The sequence below is a fragment of the Taudactylus pleione genome, unplaced genomic scaffold, assembly GCF_031769625.1.
Source record: "Taudactylus pleione unplaced genomic scaffold, aTauple2 ptg000777l, whole genome shotgun sequence".
NCBI lineage: Eukaryota > Metazoa > Chordata > Amphibia > Anura > Myobatrachidae > Taudactylus > Taudactylus pleione.
Window position 1 is genome coordinate 604,161 of NW_028285179.1, and position 15,717 is coordinate 619,877.

At 42.6% G+C, this 15,717-nt stretch overlaps 1 protein-coding gene across 3 annotated transcripts in view; it reads right to left on the minus strand.

The window, feature by feature from the left end:
- The window catches only part of LOC148475116 (rho guanine nucleotide exchange factor 18-like), a 102,318-nt gene extending 90,287 nt beyond the window's left edge, over positions 1-12,031 (minus strand). For 2 of the 3 annotated variants that reach the window (XM_088457713.1, XM_088457712.1), the window contains exons 1-4: positions 10,725-10,979; positions 10,256-10,362; positions 9,507-9,647; positions 9,014-9,261 (exon numbers count right to left, since the gene is read on the minus strand). In XM_088457713.1, the coding sequence (XP_088313839.1) occupies positions 9,014-9,261; positions 9,507-9,647; positions 10,256-10,349 (483 nt within the window). In that variant the 5' untranslated portion in view covers positions 10,350-10,362; positions 10,725-10,979. Of the gene's footprint in view, positions 1-9,013; positions 9,262-9,506; positions 9,648-10,255; positions 10,363-10,724; positions 10,980-11,957 lie in introns of those variants that run through there. The other variant, XM_088457714.1, reaches the window with a different exon arrangement.
- Positions 12,032-15,717: the final 3,686 nt, after the last annotated feature.

The following is a 15,717-nucleotide window of genomic DNA, read 5'->3' on the forward strand; positions in this document are numbered from 1 at the left end:
TGGCACCTTTTTTTGTCATCCCTATAGTGGGAAAAGATTCTCTATTAGACATGTAGTAAGTTGTACCACCAAGTTTATTGTGTACCTTATCCTGTGTCCTTGTGGCTTAGGTTACGTAGGAAAGACTGACCGCACTTTGCGGGAACGTACGGCGGTTCACCGCTCATCTATTAGAGCTGCAATTGAGACGGGGAAGAGAGACCAGCTGGTAGCACGACACTTTGCTCATTCTGGTCAATATCTTTCTACCCTTAGGTATATGATTATCGATCATATCCCCGAATCCATCAGGGGAGGAGAAAGATCTATAAAACTTTTGAAATGTGAGACCCGGTGGATTTACCGCCTGGGAACCTTGGCCCCGAAGGAGCTTAATGAATATTTAGGTTTACATTGTTTGCTATAAAATTGCCATGGTTCTGTTATTATATATGCTACTAATGGGTATTTATTCTTTATACTTGTTGATGTATTTACCGTCCTTCATGATGTGCTGTATTGCATATAGTTTATGTTACACTGGTTACTATGGCAACAAGAACGTAGCATGACTTCACATTGATGCGTCAGGTTTTTGTCCCGGATGCCGCTGTTTAACACGTGGTGTGGGGAAGGGTAGAAGGTGAGCGTTTGTACTGTCTATTTTTGCCCAGATGACGATGAAATACATTAATCGAAACGTTGATACTGTACCTGCAAGTGTGCTGCGTTTATTTTGGAGCTGCTGTTTATGTTGGAGCTTCATTTATAATGAGTGTGCCGCCTATCAGGAAATGGTGTAATGGTTAGCATTACTGCCTCACAGCACTGAGGTCGTTGGTTCGATACCCACTACGGCCCTAACTGTGTGGCGTTTGTATATTCTCCATGTGCTTGCATGGGTTTTCTCCGGGTACTCCGGTTTCCTCCCACACTCAAAAAAATATACTGGTAGGTTAATTGGCTCCTAACAAAATTACCCCTAGTATGTGTATGAGCATGTGGTAGGGAATATAGATTGTAAGCTCCACTGGGGCAGGGGCGGATGTGAATGGCCGAACATTCTCTGTAAAGCGCTGCGGAATATGTGTGCGCTATATAAATAACTGGCAATAATAATAATTATACAGTACCAGTCAAAAGTTTGGACACCTTCTCATTCAATGGTTTTTGTTTATTTAAATTGTTTTCAACATTAATACTGAAGACATCAAAATTATAAAACGCCACATATGGAATTATGTTGTAAACAAAAAAAAAAAGTGTTAAATCAAAATAGGAGATATGGTAAGACCTTACTTTTGTTATAGGTTGATGACGTCAGTCGTCGGGCACATCAATCGTTAATTTTGTGCTCTCAGGATGCCCCACTCCTATACCCCGCACCCAGGCCAAGGCACCTCAGTTAAGTAACAAGCCAATGGCCGGAGGAGGAGGAGGAGGAGGAGGAGGAGGAGGAGGAGAAGAGAGAAGAAAGAAATTCTGGAACACACAAGTATCACATTCAGAAGGAGACGGAAACAAGGGTGACCAGAACACAGCCCATCTGCAGCACAGGTGCGACAGGGTGGGAATCCTGTGGATCCCTATGGACTTCGTAGAAATAGAGATAAAGGTAAGGTCTTACCATCTCTCTCATTTTCTACTGCAGGGTCCATAGGGCTCCACAGGAGACCTTGGGGATGTCCCAAAGCAGTCTCCTTAAGGGTGGGTACAGGAAGGCCCTCTTGAATGTAAGCCTCTGAAATTGCCAAGCGAATCCAGCCTGCCAAAGTCTGCTTAGTGGCAGGCCATGGAGGCCTGCCATAAAGGACCATAAAGGACAAACAAAGAGTCCAACTTCCGAAATGAATTGGTACGGTCAACATAAATCCTTAGAGCACGTACCACATCCAAGGAGGCCTCACCAGCTGAGAGGTCTGGGGAATTAAAGGCCAGCACTATAATTTCCTCATTAATGTGGAAACTAGATACCAACTGAGGTAGAAAACCAGGGCGAGTCCAAAGTACCGCCCTGTCCGTATGAAAAATCAGAAAGGGAGGGTGACAAGAAAGAGCCCCCAAATCTGACACCCTTCTGGCCGAAGCAATGGCCTGAAGAAAATCAGTCTTAGCTCTAAGCCATTTTAAATCCACTGAGCCCAGTGGTCGACTTTGTATGATACAATAGTAACCTCCGGTCGCTACAGAGGCCAGCGTTCCACAGCAGGAGGCGGAGGGTGACCGGGAATGAGGCGGGGGGAAGTGCTGGGCGGTAGGCTGTTTCTGCCGGGCTATGCGCCCGCAGAAAACAGCCTGGGAAGAAAACTATACCATAATAAACTATTTTGGGAATGGGAACCAAATCTAAACACAGAATGCATTTATGTTTTATATACACCTTATACACACAGCCTGCAGGAAATTTTATACAATATTCTCAATAATTTTGTGGCTCAAACAAAGTTTGTGTAGGTTTGTAAATTAATTTATGTTTCATAGATAGATATATCTATCTATTGGCTGAAAGTGTGTGGGGATCTATCTCCCTAAGAGGGACTGAAAAAATTTAATATAAACACTTTTCCAAACATCAGGGTGTTGCACTATGTCCATTATATATATTTTTCAGAGTGTAATGGTTTTTATGTTTGAAGTATCTGCAAAGCGCTTACAAGAGTACCATTTTTTTTTATACCATATTAATGACAAAGGATTTGGAATGAGATGTTCAACAAGCATATATGGGTGTGAAGATCAGCTGCAGAAATACTTTCAGCCATGTAGTGTACAAACATATACACAAAGTATTAACATATTTTTCAGAAATAACATAACTTAATGCTGTTCAATGTAAAGTAAAAGTCACATTATTAATATGTAAATAAACTCTTTATACATTACATGAATTTATCTACTGAACTCTTCACAGAATATTACTCTGGTGAAAAAAGCTGTAACTGCAAAAAAATTTAAATATTGTAAAACCAAATTTCCTTACACCAAGGGTCTTCAAAATGAGGCCCACAGGCGGCTGGTGGAGCTGTTCCCTGTGGCCTGCCCAGGGTCACCCCTAACCAGTGGCGCGGTCCAGGTCAGTTTCAGTTTGTGAAGTGTGGACCGCAGGGAGTGCGGGCCGAACTACACAGTAACAAGCACACCGCCGCAGTTATGGGACATAATTGTTTGAAGATGGGGCAACTATCTGACATAATTAATGGAGGAGGAGGGACAATTATGGGGCAGAATAATAATTGAGGGAGGAGGGGGGCAGTTCTGGGACCTAATTAAAATTGTAGGTGTGGGCAGTTAAGGGACATAATTGTGTGAGGAAGGGGGGACAGAGTCTAAATACCGCAGTATGGCTTAGTGGTGCTCGGGCTTTGTTGAATTTTTTTATGTGGCCCACACTGTCTTAAAAGGTTGAAGACCACTGCCTTACACTTACAAAAAGGGATACATTTCACTAGCCAGTAATCTCTTTACAGGTCCAAAAGGAGACAATGGAAACCTGGACTACACGGATAACAGCTCTGTACACACATATCAATTTGACATGCAGAGCTTAGCTGTGAAATAATCAAGCAATTAGAAACTCATGTAACTAATGCTCCACACACTTTTCATTTTCTTTTCTGGCCATTGATCACAGACAATGAAAATTAAATACAATAAAAAGAAAGGCAGAGGTAACTGAAGTCGTTTCAAGCATCAGGCGTTTAAGAAAGTTTTTTCATTTTCCTTCCACAGTACAAGAAAGTTGAAATATGATCCCTGATCTGGCGTTTCTTTTCGTTTTAGATATGGTTTTTTTAATTCCACAGCACATAACTTTTTTTAAAAGTGAAGATAATATAGTGCAGTAGATACAATATTAAATAATCCACCATGTGAATATCACATCAGCCAACAGATGGTGCTATAGCAAAAGAGTGGATTCTATAGAAAGAAAGTGCCACCCATCCAAGTTTCTTTACAAGTAAAATAATTACCATATAATGGGTTTACAAATGCATTTCCTCTTGGATCTCTTGTTCAAGGTGTGAGCTCGCTCGGTAACAATCCATTTATATGCTCCTTAGTGCGGGCAGATTAAGATTGGAATCTCTGTCCACGTTAGATACTCCCATGGCTCCTTTATTTAAACCTACCACAATTCCTATCCCCAAAGCTGCTACCCCCAGAGATACTATGGATAGGACAATTAAGGCCACCCTATAGTCTAACTGTAACATACACACTTACAAACTAAAATACCTGGCCACAGCCAGTAGTGACGTAATTGTCAGAGGTTCTTGTGGCCAGCATATGTAGCGTTTACTCTAGGTCCTGCGCCGGGCAGGGCACCGTACCTAAAAAGGGGCACTTCTGCACATGCCTGAAAATGGGGCATGGTCACAAGAAATGGAGGCATGTCTTTAAGAAGTGCCCTATTTTCGTCCCTCTTGGGGGCGTGCCCGGCACTTACGGACATACCGTGCTGCCTCCAAGTTCTCCTGTCTCTGTGACTAGATGCCGGGCGCTGCAGGTTGTTTTAGCGGTGCAAAAGGGCAGGGCGCATTCTGCCCTTTTGAAATTGGGCAGGGTGCGGAACGCTAAAACAGCCTAACAGGAATGCTACATATGGGTGGTCGGTGGGTCGCCCTTACACACAGGCAGGTGTAACAATAGAGGTTAATAGTTTTGCAGTGGACATGCACACTCAGTGTAAATGGTAAGGGCTATTCATTTGTGTGCTGCTGCACTTATGGATGTCTGACTTCATCCGTTGTAGGTACAGAATTAGAGGGTTTAAGTGCTGCGCACAACCTATATCTATTTGACAACTGGGAAGGCTAAAGATATAATAAATGTATACGTAGCCAAAAGTTCTACCTAACCTTTATGATACTCATACACAATGTGTAAATTAATTAGGAAGTGATGCTAGACACAATAAACATAGATATGATGTTTTACTTAAACTCTGAAAATACATGCAATAATGTGCAACTGTGTGTGTGTATATATATATATATATATATATATATATATATATATATATATATATCTCAATAGCAACTGTGAATCAGCACAATATGGTAGGTGCGCAATCCACTGTGTACCTGACTGTACACCCTGTGGTGGTCTGTGCAGTCCCAATATGAGAGATCACCAGTTGATCTTATGATGCAGTAGGAACTGAAGGGGTTACTCCCATGTGCCAACCTGATACCTGTAACACACCTCTAAATATATAGATGTATTAGCATCTATGGAATATGAGAAACAGCGGCGTCCCGCTATTCTCAACATTCTCAAGCGCGCCAACGCACCCACGCAGCAGACAGGAAGATCAACAAGGCAGAGAGCTGAGAGCACATCCGGGTAAGTATCCTCTGTTGAGAGGAGTGTCCGCGGCCCCCGGCTCTCCAGAGCTAGGACCGCTGTTCACTTCCTCTCACTGCCTGCCGGCACACTCAGACACGCGCACGGACCTAACTCTGGAAACAGGGATAGTGTCCGTGTTTGCATGGTCCAGAGCACCGCAGCACAGAGTGATCCCCGCTGCTAGCCGAAGCCAGCCACCGCCGCACCATCACAGCATCACAACGGGCAACGCACACCATCAACACACAGGACGTTTGGACGCTCTATTGAGGTATCTCCTATTGAGAATAGCGGGATGCCACTGTTTCTCATTCTCATATTCCATAGATGCTAATACATCTATATACTTAGAGGTGTGTTACAGGTATCAGGTTGGCACATGGGAGTAACCCCTTCAATTCCTACTGTATCATAAGATCAACTGGTGATCTCTCATATTGGGACTGCACAGACCACCACAGGGTGTACAGTCAGGTACACAGTGGATTGCGCACCTACCATATTGTGCTGATTCACAGTTGCTATTGATATATATATATATATACACACACACACACACACACACACATATATACACACACAGTTGCACATTATTGCATGTATTTTCAGAGTTTAAGTAAAACATCATATCTATGTTTATTGTGTCTAGCATCACTTCCTAATTAATTTACACATTGTGTATGAGTATCATAAAGGTTAGGTAGAACTTTTGGCTACGTATACATTTATTATATCTTTAGCCCTCCCAGTAGTCAAATAGATATAGGTTGTGCGCAGCACTTAAACCCTCTAATTCTGTAACAATAGAGGTATCTGCTAGATATATTGGCATCTGCTGTGCTGCAGAGCCGATCTTGTTCACAGACATACAGTGGTGCTTGAAAGTTTGTGAAATATATATATTTCTGCTGAAAGTTGGTTTAAAACTACCTCAGATTTTCACACAAGTCCTAAAAGTAGATAGAGAGAACTAAATCAAACAAAATATGAGACAAAAAATTTGACATGTTCATTTTTTGGGGGGAGGAAAATGATCTAATATCACATATCCTTGAACATTTAGGCTTAGCAGATATTTTGAAGGTGGAATTAGAGTCAGGTATTTTCAATCTATGGGATGACAAGCAGGTTTTAAAAGAACAGGAATCTATCAAAGTGATGTTTACAACACGTTTGTGGAAGTGTATCATGCCACGGACAAAGGAGATTTATGAGGATCTCAGAAGAAGAGTTGTTGATGCTCATCAGGCTGGAAAAGGTTACAAACCCATCTCTAAAGAGTTTGGACTCCATGGGGTAAATTTACTAAAGTGAGAGTTTTTAGAAGTGAGTTTTAGAAGAGATGTTGCCCATAGCAACCAATCACAGTCTACCTAACATTTAAGTAGCACCTTCTAGAAGATTATAGCTAGAACTGATTGGTTGCTATGGGCAAGATCTCTTCTAAAACTCACTTCTAAAAACTCTCACTTTAGCAAATTTATCCCCACCAATCAACAGTCAGACAGATTGAGTACAAATGGACGAAATTTAAGACCATTATTACCCTCCCCAGGAGTGGTCGACCAACAAAGATCACACCAAGAGCAAGGCGTTTAATAGTTCGCAAGGTCACAAAGGAACCCAAGGTAACCCCTAAGCAACTGAAGGCCTTTCTCACATTAGCTGATGTTAATGTTCATGAGTCCACCATCAGGAGGACACTGAGCAACAATGGTGTACATGGCAGGATTGCAAGGAGAAAGCCATTGCTCTCCAAAAAGAACATTGCTGCCCGTCTAGAGTTTGCTAAAGATCACCTGGACAAGCCAGAAGACTATTGGAACAATATTTTGTTGATAGATGGGTCCAAAATAGAGCTTTCTGGTTTAAATGAGAAGCATTATGTTTGGAGAAAGGAGAACACTGCATTCCAGCATAAAAACCTCCTACCATCTGTGAAACATGGTGGTGGAGTCATGGCACGGGACTGTTTTTCTGCATTTGGCCAAGGACGACCTGCCATCATTGATGGGACAATGAATTCTTAATTATACCAGAATATTCTAAAGGAAAATGTCAGGACATCTGTCCATGATCTGCATCTCAAGAGAACCTGGGTCATGTAGCAAGACAACGACCAAAAGCACACAAGTCATGCAACAAAAGAATAGTTAAAGAAGAACATATTTAGTTTTGGAATGGCCAAGTCAAAGTTCTGACCTTAATCCAATCGAAGGACCTGAAGCGGAGAAAACCCACCAACATAACAGAGTTGAAGCTGTTTTGTACAGAGGAATGGGGTAAAATTCCTCCAAGCCAATGTTCAGGACTAATCAATGATCGCAAAATACATGCTATGGGCAATGAGGGACTCACTTTTTAAAAATGAGTGAGTCCTGTGCTGTGTGCGCGCCGCAGCAGCTGGCCCAGTATCTTCCCAAGCCAATCAGCTTTGGGCAGCAGCGTCTGATCGTCCAAGAAGAGGGTGGGACGGATAACGCGTGGGTGCCGTACTGACAAGGGGAAAGCCGGAGGATTGGCGACGGGTCCCCCTGTCTTAATTGCCCGAGGGTGCTGACAGTGTGTGGTAGGACCCTATTGTGAAAAGCCAGTGAAAGCCCATAATCCCCTGTACTGCACCAGCTATCTACCTTTACCACCTCCCTATCCCAGAACTTTTCCTAAGAAAAAAAAAAAAAAAAATTTACCATGTCTAATTTTTTTATCTGAGGTAGTTTAATGCCGAATTTCAGCAGAAACATAGAAAATTCTGAAGGGTTCACAACCTTTCAAGCACCAATGTACACACCCGCAGATTATTATTATTATTATTAGCATTTATTTATATGGCGCCACAAGTGTTCCGCAGCGCCTTACAAAGTACAAAAACAAATTGTATACAAGTGACTTACAGAACAATACAATACAGGACATGGATAATATACATTGCTACATTAGTGACCATATCACCCAGATAAGCAACAGAGCATAAGCAACCAAGTGTTAGGTGCCCTAGTGGTGAGTAAGAAGTAAATGACACTATAGTAAGGAGAAGCACAAGAGGGTAGATGGCTCTGCTCGTGAGAGCTTACATTCTAAAAACACAAAGTGTTCTCCAGGTTTTACTTTGTACATCTCTCGGTACTGATGAAGGTTAAAGATATTTAAAGACTCCAGTACTATACTTGAATTTTCTTTATAAAAAAAAATATAAATATATATTATAATTATAATAATGAGAAAAACACTATGAAATTAATTCTTGTAGTAAAGCCCAAGGCGTGCAGTCTCAGTGACTACTAATATTATATTTCACAGTAGGTAGTGCATAATACCATACATAATTTGCATGTTATTTTTTTTTATTTTGTTCCCTCAAAGTTCCATGTCCCATTTAAAAGTACTTGGTAAGTGGCGGATATGAAACAAAATATCGACATTTACATAATGTCGGCATTGTGAATGTAGGCATTTGGCTTGTTGATGTAGCATTTTTCATCCATTTAAGTCCTAACCCTAACTGCAGCCTAACCCTTACACGAGCTGTCGTCACTGCCTGTAGACATTCACAATCTCGTTATTTTGACTGTCAACATAGCGGCCATGGCTACTTCTGGTGTTGATATTGCGAATGCCAACATTTTTAATACATTCCGTAACTGTATTATCACAAGTAATTACATTAAAAAAAAGCTATTTTCACCTGCTGTACAAGGATATCTCCAACCTTCTGTATGATATAATTACGATCGCTGCCTTCTTCAAGAGACTCTTTGCGCCTCTCCTTAAACCTTGCTAGGAACTGTCCATGCAGATCTAAGAGCTCATTCACACAGGGGAAGAGTTGGAGAACTTCCTTATTCCCATGCAGTTCTTCTCGCAGCGCTCGGCAGTACACCTTTGACATGATCTTTAGTGTTCGCACATGGTGCATCTCCGTCTGCATAAGCTCTGATAACACAAAGAAAAATGCAGTAAATCCTATGTAATGCATTTGCAAATTTCCATAGATAAATAGTGGAATAGTGGCAAAATATTTTAAAAAAATGCATTTGTATATAATTTATTCAGAGAACCTCAAACATAACATACTGTAAGCAAGTAATATATAAGAAACTGCACAAACTATTTTGCCACCACGCATTTCTAGTAAGAAAAAAGTATGCCATTCTTATTAGAGACCGTGTTTTTCTCACCATAAATGACATCCTGGCGCTTGATGGCCTCTTTTTTCTGCTTTTTGGCATATGGAGGTTCTACTGCACTGCTCCAGGACTCATACTCAAATTCAACAGCTTCAGCTTCTAATTCGGCTCTCACAGATGAATAAAAAGCATCTAAAAGATTGAATGAAGAAAAACTGACATGCTATAGTAAATGTTATGGTTAGGAGTATCTGTAAGGAAGTTTAGAAAAGTCTACCGAATAACAGAAGTGGAATCAAAAAAATTAGCTGTACAGTGGCTCCAAGTGGTTCCCAAGCTCACTTTCAGGAGAATGCAGTGTGGTGGGTATATTTTCAAAATATTTAATATAAAAAGTGGAATGAACCCTTACATAATGTGTGTTAGTCTGTTAGTGGTAAAAGTTATGCAAGTTCCAATGTTTTTAATGAACAACTTAAAATTTGCCATTGTTACCACCAGTATTATAATTGATGTCACAGGGTAAACATAATTCCCCAGAACGTGTCTAAATAAAAAAACTAATTGTTCTGACATCAACATCTCTAAACTATTTGAAAAGTCATCCAAAACAAAAAAATATGTACCAGGGATGATTTCATTCTGAAAATGGGTACATAAGAAGCGTCTCACAAGAAAGATTGAGGCAAATGTGGTATAGAGTCATGCAATGCGCTATAAATATAACCCATCTATAGTGAGCTAAGCCACAGTAGTTATACTGTACAGCTTGTGCCTGTCACATTAAGGATAAAACTTACCTTCTACAAATATGGAATCAGTGGTGGAGGCCAGGGAAACATTATCATCTGTGAATATCTTCAGCTTTGTGAAATGCGAATCTAATTCATCCATTTCTGATGCAGGACTAAATGAAAAAGTGAAAATAAAAACTATGATAAAAAGTGATGGAAGAGCTAACTATAGGCAACAAGTTGAGGGGTGTATAATATATGTGCCTTGATTCATTCGCTGAGTTATATGCTAAATATGCTGCAGTTCCCTACAAATACAGCTACATATTTCACATCTCCTAAGGCGTACAACATAGAAACCAGTGCTCATCTCTACCTTGATAAAAGATGAATTAGAAGGTTTAGCAGCAGGAATGACTAGAGATAACATAATGTCAGTAACACACATTACAGAAACATGGATATGGGGGGGGGCCGAACACTATCACAGGAGCAAAGCAGCAGCCCACAGCCAGCCACCCGGCATCTCACTTACTGTTTGTCGCCGGGCTCCGGGTAGGGGAGGGGGAGGCTGCAATGCTCGCCTCCAGTGCAGGGTGGGCCGGGGTCGAAGTGGAAGGGGCAGCCAAGAACCTTCTTCCGGCGGGGGCGGCTCCGAGCAGTGAAGTGCACTGTGTGAAGCGGCCAGTGACGCGGTCAGAAAGTCGCACTGCGTTGACGTATGTATAGGAAACGTCAGTGCAGCGCGACTTCGGCGGTGCTCTAGTGGGAAGCGATGGATCCACTTCCACAGTGCTGCCGGGCGGGCGGCAGGACGGATCGCACGTGAAATATACGTGGTGGGGCCCGGGGGAGAGCTCTGCATGTGACAGCTATGGAACATATTTTTTCTAATCTTTCTTATTCTGAGATAGACAATGACTAGTATCTTACTCATGCAAACGCTTTCATTTTTCACTCCTCTTTGCATTTAGGTTTGTACTTGCAGATAACTGCAAATTAAGATCATTTGTAGTAGCAGCTTCTCTGTCGGTGCTCAGGTCTATGAAATGACAAATCTCTGTAATGAATACACTTTCTGCAATTAATGATGCTCCTGAGTGGTAGAGAATTAGGGTGCCCATACATCTGCACCTGACTGTTGGAATTCCCCATTCTGTTGACTCTGGGGTCAGGGAATCTGATAAACCCAACTATTTGGGCAATCTTCATTCCCCGATCCCATCCTGATAATGTTCAGAATCGGTCGGTCAGGGATTATTTACATTTTGAATTTCCCCGATCCACAGATGAATCACTGATCATTGATGGCCACCGTTCTGCGGATGTATGGCCAGCATTACCTTATTTTCTCTTGTACTGTTAGGCAGGCCATACATCTGATTCCCCTGCTCTGCCGATTCCACCTATCTGCGGATCGGTGCTCATCGATGATCGGCGATCCATTGGTGGAACGGGGAAATTCAACATATTAAAAACCCCTGACTTGCCGATTCTGTCCATTTTCGGATCAGGGAATCGAGATTGTTCAACATGTAGAATATCCAAAAGTCGATAGAAAGTGAATTGCTGCGATAATGGGCAGATGCATGGGCCCCTTAAAACTGCCACAAGCTTAAATGTGCAAGCAGTTTCCATTAAAACTCTTCTAAGAAAAAAATGTTTTCTAATAGCAGTATTGGTTGGACAATTTTTTGGATATAAACTGGCTACTGAGTCTGTGCAGGAGAAAAGGGGAACATCCAAGATACCACATATTACAACTTACCCAGCTCTGTTGCCTGCTTGTATTTCCACTCTTGAATATCCTCTATTGGTGACAGTCATTCCGAGCCCCCGTGCATGTACATGATTCCCATCCAGTCCCACTAAACTAGTGCGAGAATGATCCTTCAAGGAAGCTGCAACAGATGCAAACACTGAGTTGGAGTAGGAGTATGTACCATCAGGCTGAATACCCCGGTGTGCTTTCTGGCGCAGGCCAGACAAAATGCGAAATGTCAAGAGCTCATTCTCCAGGACAAAGTTTCTGCCCCATTTTCTTAGGTAGGATCTGTATAGTGAAATTCTAGAGGGACAAGTTTGGCAGCCACTTCCCTTCTCTCTTCTGAGGCTGGCATTCCCCATGCTGCTCTTGGTCACTGCTCACCACTAAATGCACGGCCAGTCTCTCAGGATTTCTATATTTGAAACGCACTAGAGATTATTCTAGAAATCCCTCCTGCTGCTTAACAAATCATTATTGACTAAGACTGCGTGGCTGGCAATCTGTCAATCTCTCCTATTGCTTTTTAACAGTCATTTGTAGCTATGAGATAAATTACCGTACGTTACTTCTTCTATGCAGGGAGTGCAAGCCACATGTAACGTGGTGTTCACATGCATATTGTATACTGTATGCAACTACTCTAATATGAGGTTTCCTCAACATATTTAATAATGATTTACATAAAAACCTGTATACACCATTCTTTAAATGTTTTGGAAACCCGTGATTATATAACATGACAATTTTAAATTAATTACAAAATAATATAAATACAGATCTTGTGGAAAGACAAGTAACTGAGGGCACCTGCGAACAATTGTTTTCCATGGAAGAATTTCCATGGTGTCACACTGTTTCCCATATCAGTCAGATGACCATTTCTAACTGTTCTAATTATCTGTAACCTGTAAAATAAGGCCACCATACAAAGTGCGATATGCGACTTGCAATCCGACGGCCGACACATCAGGCGGTCCCCACACACAGCGATCGGGTGGCCAACCGCTCGATATGCCAGCACCCCCATCCCCCACCCGCATAGCGTCACCCTCGCCGACCCCAAGCCTCCGATCACTTCAGAGGCAAGCATTCCCAGTGATGCACTGCGCGGGTGACGTCATGACATCACACGCGACGTGAGGAGCCTACCCTGCACGCCTTCTGGATCTATTAGATCCAGTCAGAGCGAGGGAGTGGGAGCGCGAGTGCTGAGTATGTTAATGTAAGTTCAGGGCTGGGGTTGGGACCAGTCTGGGGGCACTGCATAAGGGGTACTATTTAAGCCTGGGGACACTACATAAGGGACACTATTTAAGCCTGGGGACACTGCAAAAGGGGCCAGTCTGGTGGCACTGCTTAATGGGTACTATTTAAGCCTGGGGTCACTGCATAAGGGACCAGCCTGGAGGCATTGTATAGGGGCACTACTTCAGCCTGGGGGCACTGCATAGGGGCACTACTTCAGCCTGGGGGCACTGCATAAGGGCAAAGCAAAACTACAGGAGGCAATGAATAAAGGGGAAAACTACAGGGGGCACTGTATAAAGGGGAAAACTACAGGGGGCATTGTATAAGGGGGAAAACTACAGGGGGCATTGTATAAAGGGCACAAATACAGGGGGCACTGCATATCGGGATAACTACAGGGGGCACTGCATAATGGGCACTTTTGATTGAGAGCCAGTGGGGGAGCAGCCTGAGACCTGTCGGGCTGGAATGGTAAGGGAGATACCCCTTTTCCCGGTGCGCGCATAATTGCGAAGGCCCCCACCCGGCTACTTCTTGATGCCACCCGGCTGGAAAAACTGGGGAACACTGAGCATGGGATCATACATCGCATCCCCAGATCAACTGAACATGCAGAAAGATTTGGAGAAACGATGTACGATCCCACGGGAGCGCGCACTGGCTGAAAACATGCCCACACACGGACCGATATAGCAGCGATATTGTTCCAATCCATTGCATATGCTGCTGTAAAGCACCTTGTATGGGGGCCTTTAGTGTTGTCAACAACCATCTGTAGTGTTTACTACCCAGGACATGTATATTTTGGTGGGAATGTGATAATAAATAAAAGGCATGCAATCTACATTTCTGTTAGAGGATATAAAAGTCATCTACCAATAAGTAAATTTCCCACCAAACTCTTGCTCTTTGTAATTACATTTTCTGAGTGGATATTTGCATTCTGTATCAACAAGGTATGATAACCTGTACCTCATACAAATATCCTTATCTTAATAAGGTCTTTTTCACCTAGATAAATTATGTAAATATTTTTTTATTTATATTACCGTATATGTTTATAAAGCAAATAAAATGCAGTTTGTCCTGGAGATGCTATTCATGTGCCATATTGTCTCGCGGGAAGGCTTTCTCCAACAGGTGAGGTAAGCAGGAGGCTGACTAGGGAGCAAGCATATTTTTAAACAATTCAAAGCAACCTGTGCCATGAGATTGCAGCTTCCGTCCACACTCTGGAGAACCACCTCCTTGCAATACATATACAAGGAATGAGTGGTCCAAAAAAGCGCTGTCTCTTTGTAGAAAGCAAATATTACTCTTCTCTAATTCTGCTGTTCCCCCTGATCAACATTCATTGTTCTCACCGGTACATTGCCTACAAATAAATCCTTGTACCTTAGGCCACAAACTTGTCAATCACCCCTCATAGCATCTAAGTCACTGTACATACAATATTACAATTTAGACAAATAGGGACTTTTACCTTGGTAGGTCAGAGACGATACTTGCGTAGCTGTTACAGGTTTATAGGAGCTGTCCTTCTGCAAAGTAATACAGAAATACATGTTACCTTACCACCCTTGATATGGTGCAAATATTATCCTGAGCTTAACATGCTATTGGTGCATGTACTGTACTCAGGGTTCCAATCTGCCTGCAATTAAACATTATTTTCTTTTAAGTGCACTATATTTTGTCTTGATGTAGCCCTGTATACAGTGTGCAAATTCAAGTAATGTGAAGAGCTGACAAACTAACTTCTGCTGCTACCAGCAATATGATTGTATTCTGTTAGCAGTGGCATATCTATAATGAGTGCAGGGTGTGCAGTGTTCAGGGGGGCCCACACCGGACATCCTACACCCATGTTCTTCAATACTTATCTCTCCGGAGTCCGGTGGCAGCAGCTAATCACTGTGGCGACCATTATCCAATCGTTTTGTACATGCACTGTAAAAAAAATCACATAGGGAAAATAGCGAGAGTAGGGGGCCTGGGCGGAGATTGCACATGGGCTGTCTCCTCTTTTAATATGTCCCTGTCTGGGTTAGGTATGGGATGCCTACAGTTAGGATCCCAGCGGTCAGAATCTTGACAGGGTTAACAACTGATACATGTTGGTCGGTATGCTAACCCTCTCCCTACCCTAACCCTCCCTCTTTGGTGCCTGAACCTAACCTCCCCCTCCCCGCACCCTAGTGCCTAACCCTCCCCCTAGTGCCTATACCTCCCCTCAACCCCGCCATATACCTGCGACATCCCGCCAGCCGGGATTTCAGTGCCGGTAATGTAAGCGTCGGCATCCCGAGCGCCGGGATGCCACACGCATCCCTCCTGTCAGGTAAGAATAGCCTGTGTGGAATGCTATAAGATTGGGTTCTGTACTGGAATAGAGTTGTTACAAAAGCTGAGCAGTGTGGACAATTATTGGACACTGTATGGGTCCTAATTACAGTTATCTATGTTTTTGAATCTAGACACTGGCAAACATTGATTTAGGACCTGATTCAGG